The sequence below is a fragment of the Papio anubis genome, chromosome Y, assembly GCF_008728515.1.
Source record: "Papio anubis isolate 15944 chromosome Y, Panubis1.0, whole genome shotgun sequence".
Classification (NCBI taxonomy): domain Eukaryota; kingdom Metazoa; phylum Chordata; class Mammalia; order Primates; family Cercopithecidae; genus Papio; species Papio anubis.
Genome location: NC_044997.1, coordinates 7,794,227 through 7,803,918, shown reverse-complemented (window position 1 = coordinate 7,803,918; position 9,692 = coordinate 7,794,227). Strand labels below are relative to the sequence as shown.

At 34.7% G+C, this 9,692-nt stretch overlaps 1 protein-coding gene across 2 annotated transcripts in view; it reads right to left on the bottom strand.

The window, feature by feature from the left end:
- Window positions 1-2,531: 2,531 nt before the first annotated feature.
- The window catches only part of LOC116272366 (deleted in azoospermia protein 3-like), a 55,804-nt gene continuing 48,643 nt past the window's right edge, over window positions 2,532-9,692 (bottom strand). For both annotated transcript variants that reach the window (XM_031661089.1, XM_031661088.1), the window contains 2 exons: window positions 8,416-8,514; window positions 2,532-4,515 (listed from right to left, as the gene is read on the bottom strand). In XM_031661089.1, the coding sequence (XP_031516949.1) occupies window positions 8,451-8,514 (64 nt within the window). In that variant the 3' untranslated portion in view covers window positions 2,532-4,515; window positions 8,416-8,450. The remainder of the gene's footprint in view (window positions 4,516-8,415; window positions 8,515-9,692) is intronic.

Below are 9,692 nucleotides of genomic sequence, written 5' to 3'. Positions count from 1 at the left end.
GAGCAGCAACCAAGTTATGTCCAGGAAAAAAAAAAAATGCAAGGTCAAACTTTTCTCATATAGCAGGTTTACTGCTTAAACACTGTTCAGATTTTACTCACACAGTGATGCTGCTCCAACACTAGGTAGCGGATCAGCATAGAGAGAGCAAAAACAAAGAGAAAATGTCCCCTGCCTTTTAAAGTACCTCTCTCCATTCTTATTGGCCCAGTCAGACTTATGGAGGGTGTGGAGGCGGGAAGAGTCACATCAAAAATTTTAAACAAATGTAAAAGGGGAGAGGAAACCTGTCCATTTAAACAGCGGGACTGGTTGTATCAGTATCAACTGCCTTTATTCTACAGTAGAGTTTCATCTAAGATTGAGCCAGAAGAGAGGGTGTCTCTATCCATTTTATTTTGGGTAAATACAATAGACATAATTAGAACCTTAGTGTAATTTTGCTACATTCTTCCATAAAAAGAGCTAATTAAGGATTATAAAACCTCCAACTTTCCGAAGTGCTTAAAATGTTACTATCGCTTCACATTTATAAAGACTGTGTATGACCTGAATATCCCAGTCATGCAAGCATTTGTTCTATTGTTAAATACTTAGTGAACTGGTATCTGGAAGTTTTACATGTGGAAAAATGCACATTCCTGGCATGTGGCCTTAATGAAGGTGTACATAAGATACAAAGCCTTGTCTTGGAAAAATGAACTAGAGACTTAACTAGATAATTTTGTTTCAGACCAGTTAAAATGTAAAATATAAGCTACCATAGAATTTAATTGTACACTGTTAAGTTTCAATTTCTGTATCGAGAGAGAATTTTTTTTTTCATTTTTTTGGGATTGGCCCACAGCTACAGCCATATTGGACAGATGTTTTAAACTCTAAACGCAATGTAGAATTACCTATCATTTCTTTGCTATGCAGATTGAATATTTCACGAACATTCAAAAACAGCCATTTATGGTTTGAACTTATGTCTATTGTTTTCTACTACAAAATGTACTGTTTACAGATGGAAAATTGTCTTTGATAAGTGGTGAGGAATTGCTCACAACCATCAGTTACATACAGAGACATACTACAAATAACGCTGGGAAGTGATATATTACAGTTACCAAAATATATCCAGTAACAATCCTCATCTAGGAATTCCAAATGATCATACTCAACAGCTGGCCCCATTTGCAAGACTTGGTCAATGGAAAATACCGCTCCTTTTCTCTCCCATATGTTTCTCCACCTTCTCTATTGCCATCTTTGTGAAAGCAGAGTGGCATGCTGTCTTATCATTCCTGTTCCCTAATTACTCTCAATTAACAGTAATGAATGCAGGCAAGGTGATTAAGCAATGTGGCAACCCATTTTTATTAGTTTATGTTTAAGGCCAAGAAAATTTTAGTGAAGAGGGGCTAGAGGTGCTTTATCATGAGGGAAGTGCTGTGGAGTATTTATTTTTAAAAGTCAATGACTTCCTTGCAAGACAGTTACTATCAATTTTGAAGTTATTTTGAATTAAAGGCAATCTGATTTTAGAAAAAGAAAAAACCAACATGTAGAATACACTTACAGAGGTGACCAACCTTTTCAGAGTTGCTTGATTTTGCTGTAACTTGAACTTTTTACAAAAAAGTGCTGAATTGTATTTTTCAATTCCAAAGACTTGATTTTGTGTTAATAATTTAATACTAAACTATACAAACATGCTTGAGATAACAAAACTGGTGTAAAGCAACTATCTTAACCCATATATAGTCTGGTTTTGGGGTCTGAAATTACTATAAACTTATTCAGCTTGATCAGCTAGAATAAAATATTCTGGATAATGGTTATTACATATGTAACCATAGATACATGCATATACAGACACACATATGTATACATATATACACATATTCACATAAAAGAATTATGAATTTTTAGCCTATTATTGGACACTAAACTTCACAGTTTAACCTTTGGTTATGCAGAAAGCACTGGTTGGTACCCTGCAGCACTTTGGAGTCATATTTATGGTTATGAATCAGTAAGCTTATGAACTAATGAAATACAGGAGTGTCTGAGGAGAGTTTCCTCTCCACTGGACTCACTTACAGAACTGAGTACTAAAACTAGAGTTATAAGAGGTGGTATTGATTTTTTTTATTGTATCCACGTGAAGTATATGCAATATAAAACATTTCAGCTCTATTAGGCAAATATGGTACCCCAAAATAAATTATGTAGAGACTAGGCCCAAAGTGTACAAAAACACAGCATGTTTCATAGGGTCCAAAATGAGGGGGACAATAGCCATGAGACAGCAGAGTCAGATGTATGTGTCAACACTCCTACTTCACACCGCTATTGATGAACCTCTTAAATTTATCTTTGTACCTAAATTTGCTTTTATAAGCTAACTCTGCCAGATTAGTAAACTGAACTTTACCCTTTTGCATTTTAAGAATCTAAACCTTGTTACACAAATCTAAACCCTGTTACAGTTCCCACCCAACTCCCCACCATTTCTGATTATTACATCAGAAATCTTCAAAAAACACTTTTGAAGAAAAAAATTTATTTTTATTCATTTATGCAAAGACAGTATCAGCAATAGGTAACAGAAACATATTTCTAAGTTTAGAATTAATTTTCCATTTTGAAAGGTTCAGGACTTTATCACTTTTATCTTACTCTTTTAAATACTTCACTCCCACAAAAGCAAACATTTATTCCCTAACTTTTCCTTAAGGTCATATTGGAATAATTACAACTAGCTCTTTAGAATACAGGTATCATTTATAGAAATCTGGAGACTTAATCACAGAATGATATATGTCAGAATGTCAAAGCACTAAAAAAGCTACAGATAATTTTTTAATGGACAAATGGTGCTTTCAATTTCTCAGGTGTAATAAAGCCCTCTTGGGAATTCTAAAGTTAAAAGACTCTTTCCCTCAGATTCAGAATGAAAAATTTGAGAAAAAATAGACCCCAGTGGGCACTAGTAATATGGCCCATAGTAACTACATTAATTTAGAGTCTCCATGTTTTAGGGATGAAGCCATTGAAAGAAGGGCCAGAAAGCCACTTTAAACTCATGTTCATGGCAGATCAAATGATAAAGACACAATTGTTTCCCTTAGAAAGGTATTATATCCCATGGCTACCATTCCAGGGCTTGGCCCTTGAACTGCTCATACAGCTACTTCCATTCTTTAGATCACCAGTTCTAAGAGCAAACCTCCTAAAAGACTAGTAAAAGAGGTGGGGGAAAAAAGACTGTGGGTATAGCAAAAGAGCTCTGGGGCTCCAGCTGTGTGTCACAATGTAAAATGAGGACACCTGCTAATCTAGAAACAATGTTAACTTACTCAGTTAAGAATTCTAGCACATTCTTAAGATATACTTACTAAACAACTTCATATACAGTTATAGTTATATATAACTAAACAACTTTCGTGGTTTAGAAATATTAAAACTACCTACTTTGACTCTTCTGGACATATTTTACTTCACAAAAAGAAATATAACAGGTTAAAAAACAAAAATAAAAATCTATAGCAAATAACTAATACTTCAATGTTTTTATAAAAACAATTCCTTTCGCATACTCTGATTAACCTTTGAGTGACATAAAGAAGTTACAGCATTCTTTAATACCAGTTTTTGCACAATTAGACATAGTAATTAAGTTTAGCATTTCAAAGAACAATGTTTTTACAAAAAAGAATGGTAACTCCTTGAGAAAGAGTTTAGTTTGTTAGTAAAGTTTAGTTTGTCTTGGATTCTTTAAAAAATTGGGCCCAGAATTTTAGTTATCTTAATTACTATCTCAATCAAATTAGATACGTATGTGTAGATTCTAGATAAAAGATAAAATATTTTTAATAAACATATGTATGACTCACTGATTGGACTGTTTGCTTGGAGTCTGTTTTACTGGGTTTAGATTAGAAAACTTCAATAAAGCTAACTACATATTGAGTGCCACTAATTAAAAATACCATTTTAAAAATTCTGCTTTTGTGGTAAATTTCTAGATAAATCATAAATGCAAAACTCAATATTGTAAATACTGTACTGTTCACAGGTACTCGCAGAAATGAAATGCTTGTATTCAGACTATCAAAATTCTTGTCTTTCAAATTCGGTTTTAAAAACTTTTTTTTTGGAAAATCAGTATTTCCTTTTTAACACTTAAAATGCAAATTTCAACTTTTTAAAAATCCTTGCAGATAAATCTTAATTTACTTTCAGTCTCAATTATTTTTACTTTCTGCAATATATTTAACACAGAACCAGGTTCTAAACAAACATCTAATGAAGAACAGTTTCAATGTAAGATTAAACTAGAGTTGAATAATACAACTTATACAGGAAGTTTCAATGTGATTTACCAAAATTCAGAATTTCTATAATAGTGGAAAACGTTCAGCTTAATATTCAAAACCAGCAACTTCCCATGAAACTGGATAGCTGAGAAGATCAAACAGATTTAAATACTGCCCAGCTTCTTCTAAAGTGATGCACTCTTTTAACCTGGAAAACATAGAAATAGTAATTTTATTTTACTGAAAATTTCTGATGACTACCATGGATCTGAAAATTGTCAAAACTTAAACCATTTGTTTTGGGTTTAAACATTACAAATAATGAGATAAAAAGATGATTCTTTTTGAGAAGGATTTTTGAACACTGGGATAATAAATGTACCAAGATGGCTAATTTTATTAAACAGTTTAGTTAAAAAAGAAATCAATAATAAATCCCAGTAAACTCAGGAATAACAGGACTTAGACTCAATGTCATTTTTTTTTTTACTTCTTAGTTAATAATTTTGCAGTAATGTCCCAAAGACAGCTGTAGAAAATGAAATTGTAAAGAATACTGTTTTCACTAATTGAACTGCATCTAATAGGAACCACAGCTTGCAAACAGCTCTCCAATCTGAAATTTCATGTTTTTAGGTTAAAATATGTACGTTTTTGGCATTTTAAGACATATCATTAACCTATAAAGGTATATCATATTTAGAAATGAAGATAAAAATTTAAAATACAGGCAAAACTTTCTCACTCTATGTTCCCTACAGTGCAGAGAGAAGTGAGATGAATTACACAGAGGAATGGGAAACAGCGAACAAGTAATATAATAGTATTTCCTTTTCTTTTTTTTTTTTTAATGTTTTCAGTTATAGTTTATTAAATTATTATTTTTTAAAATTTATTTATTATTATTATACTTTAAGTTGTAGGGTACATGTGCATAACATGCAGGTTTGTTACATATGTATACTTGTGCCATGTTGGTGTGCTGCACCCATCAACTCGTCATTTACATCAGGTATAACTCCCAATGCAATCCCTCCCCCCTCCCCCCTCCCCATGATAGGCCCCGGTGTGTGATGTTCCCCTTCCTGAGTCCAAGTGATCTCATTGTTCAGTTCCCACCTATGAGTGAGAACATGCGGTGTTTGGTTTTCTGTTCTTGTGATAGTTTGCTGTTTCCTTTTCTATAAAGCTAACTGTGCCCTTTTTCTAAGACTTCAGTTTCACTGTCATATAAATAAAAGTGGTTTCTGGAGGTTACCTCATCTGACAAAACAGTGATACACTATTTAGGTTAAAATCTAGAAAACTGGTCACCAACATGTATTTTCAGAGGTCATGTAGGAAACAAGATTGTGAAGGGGATAGAGAATTAAGACAACGAAGAGTGAAATTAGTTACGGAAATTGTAAGTACATTCAAAAATACCTCAGGCATTCTAATTCAATACAACAACATGTAGTCAATCAAAGTAGGTCTAGATGTCAGACAACTGCAGGATGCCAACTTCTGATTCCTCTCCCAAATAAGCAGAAAACTCTGAAGTTTTAAAGGGAGTCTTCCGTCTAACACCGGGTGAGAACTCAAGTTTAAAAATATTTTCTGGACTGGGCATGGTGGCTCACACCTGTAATTCCAGCATTTTGGGAGGCTGAGGCAGAAGGATCACTTGAGCCCTGGAGTTCACGACAAGCCAGGGAAATACGGTAAGATGCTCTCTCTTTTTAAAAAAAAAAAAAAAAAAAATCTTTTGGCTGGGCGTGGTGGCTCATGCCTGTAATCCCAGCACTTTGGGAGGCCGAGGCAGGAGGATTACAAGGTCAGGAGATCGAGACCATCCTGGCTAACAAGGTGAAACCTTGTCTCTAATGAAAATACAAAAAAATTAGCCAGGTGTGCTGTCATGTGCCTGTAGTCCCAGCTACCGGGAAGGTGCAGGCAGGAGAATGGCATGAACCCAGGAGGCGGAGCTTGCAGTGAGCCGAGATGGTGCTGTCTCAAAAGAAAAAAAAAAAAAAAAAAAAAAATTAACTAGCCAAGTGTGGTGGTGCATGTCTGTAGTCCTAACTATTTCGGAGGCTGAGGCAGAAGGATCCCTTGAGTGAAGGAGACTGAGGTTGTAGTAAGCCGTGATTGCGACACTGCACTCCAGCCAAGGTGACCAAACGAGGTCAACTCAAAAAAAAAAAAAAAAGATTATCTTCTGCTTTGAAAATCATTTAAGTACTACTGTAGACACCAATGTAATCATTAGAACTTTGGGCAAGGTAAGCTGATGTACAATTCCAGTTCTTTCTTTTCTAAATTGTAGAATGAAGCAACAAGAGAATCAATGTCAACTTTAAATATGTTTACTCCCTGTTGCAATGATGTTAAGAACTTAATGCTGCCATATGGCTCTACTCTTCTACATTATACAGGAGATCAATAATATAACCCTTTAAAAAGGCTGAGCTTCATCCTATATCCAGTCACAGATAGAGGGAAAAAAAAAAAGCTAGTTCTGTTTTAAGGCACAAAGTAATGGTTAAACATTTCCTTTTGAATGTCAAGTGTGTAGCCAGTTTTGACAAATCTGGCAGTTCCACTAAAGGTTAAACATGACTTAGCAATTCCATTCCCAAGTGTATATGCAAGAGAAATAAGAACATATATCCACACAATAACTTGTACATGAATGTTCACAGCATTATTTATAACAGCTAAAAAGTGGAAATAATCCAAATGTCTTTAACAGATGAATGGATGAACAGAATGAGGAAGTATCTATAAATAAAAGAAGTTCTGATACATGCTAGAATATTGACGAACCGTGAAAACATTATGTTGAGTGAAAAAATCCAGTCACAAAAGGCCACATTATATATGATTCCATATACGTGAATGTACAGGAGAGGATAATCCTTACAGAAAGAAAGTAAATTAGTGGTTGCCTAGGGATACACGAGTTCCAGGAAAATGGCAGGTGACTGCTAAGGTAGGCATGTGATTTTTGGGGTGATTTAAATATTCTGAAAATGATTGTGGTCATGGCTGCACAACTTCAAATATATGAAAAAACAGTGAAGGGCACACTTTAAGTAGGTAAATTGTATTTCTCATATTATTTCAATAAATCTATTATTTAAAAAACACCTTCCCTTTATTAATTAGAATATTTCTTTCCCATTGGACTGACCAAGTTAGTTCCTTTTCATATTCATAGACTTAGAACTACAAGTACCCAGAAACTTTTAGTACTGTACCTTCTCATTTTAGAGTTGTAAAAACTGGAGGTTTAATAAGATTTATCTACTCAACATAGAAAGTGGGATCAGAAATCAGATCTTTCTGGAATTCAACTAGCCACATTCTCTTCCAATTCACCAACTCTGAATCAGCCTATACTTCTTTTTACTCAACTTTTTACTGCTTCACTTTATCCCTTCACATTGTTCAGGTGTATCATCTGAGTAAACCATTTCTTTTCTTTAGTTCAATATGTATGCATTAAGTTCTACTTCTTCTTCGTCTTTTTTTTTTTTGAGACAAGGTCTCTCACTCTGTTGCCCAGGCTGGAGTACAATGGCACGATCATGGCTCAATGCAGCCTCAACTTCCCAGGCTCAAGCAATCCTCCTGTCTCAGCCTCCTCTGGAGTAGTCGGGACTACAGGCATGTACCATCACAACTGGCTAATTTTTGTATTTTTTGTAGAGATAGGGTTTGCCATGTTACCCAGGGTGGTCTTGAACTCCTGAGCTCAAGCAAGCCATCCACCTCAGCCCCCAAAAGTGCTGGGATTACAGGCTGCACCTGGACAAGATCTGCTTTCTGTATCTAAAATTTTCTTTTACTATTTGGTCAAGGCAGTCAATTAACCCTCTTCTCTAGTAAACCCTTGCAGTCACAAATTTCTGCTGCAAGATTCTTCCCTAAATGTCACTACACTGTATCAAGGTTCGGCAGCAGAAAATGCACTCCCGGTAAAACCCACTCTGGTTTACTGGGTTACAGTCAAATGCCAACAGTTCAATTAAATGCTCTAAGAAATCTCAAAATACATACACCACAGGAAAACAGTTTAAGGCTAACAGGTGCTTTTAAATTATGCATACCGTTCCTTTCATACCTTGAAGTAGTCATCCTGAGTAACAACAGAATTTATCAGTCTGTTCTCCTGATTAAACAGACAAGATACCACCGTTTGTATGCTTCGGTCCACAGATTTCTGAAACACAGAAGTTTTCAGTAATATAAAGATAACTCTTTCTTTCACTCACTTTTATTTTTTGATGGTTTAATGAACATATTGGTTTATTTCTAAAGAAATGCAAAAAAAAAAAAAAAAAGCTAAAAGAGACTCTGAGAAGTGGCTCATGCCTGTAATCCCAGAACTTTGTGAGGTCGAGGCAGACTGACCACTTGAGATCAGCTACTCAGGAGGTTGAGGCAGGGAGAACTGCTTGAGCCCAGGAGACAGAAGTTGCAGTGATCCGATATCACACCACTGCACTTTCAGCCTGGGCAACACTGTGAGACTCCATCTCAAAAAAAAAAACGACAGACATTCATAAAAATGAGATTCACAGTTGTTACCACACATCACTCAGTGTGTAGTTTTCTGACAAATCAAAGAATTACTTTAGAACTTTAGTGATAGAATACTGGTTTAAAAAGCCCAATTTTTTAAATCCCTAATTGAACTCCAATGTTTCAAGAAAAAATACTCAGGACAAAACCTGACAATTATACTGTAACATTATGTTTTAATATTTATTTGCATTTTTAAATCAGGTATCAAATCAAGGAATTTACATTCCATTGGGACCTCTTCAGTATTATACATATTACCAGCACATCAACTACTTCCACACTCTTACCTATTTAACAGAACTTACGTGATACAAGAGTGACAGTATTGTTATTACAGAAATTTGCAGTAATGATAAAATGAAAAAACAATCCTGTCTATTTCAGTATTTGAATAATTACTACTGACTTCACTGTTGGGAACTTCTGCCACACGTTATGGAGAGAATGCCATAAATATTTTCCACTGCTTAAGATGAAAATTGTCGTAAAAGAAAAGGGAAACATAATTCATACTAATTCTTCTTTTGAGGAGCAGAATTCTAGAGGAAGCCCTCCCATAGCATTCTGCAAAATCATATTAATACCGTATTTATTAAAGAATGGTTTTTCAAAATTAGTGGAACTGAAATATAGGAAAGGACGGCTGAATCAGAAACTTTATGTATATATTGAAAAGTTGGGGTATCCGAAATTTCAGCAACCTTTACATTAACTTCTGAATAAGTCTATTATTTAAGCTCCATGATTTATGGCTAACATCTTTAAATTTGGGCAAAAATGTTTGCTTCTCAAAAAAAATTATTAAAAACTAGA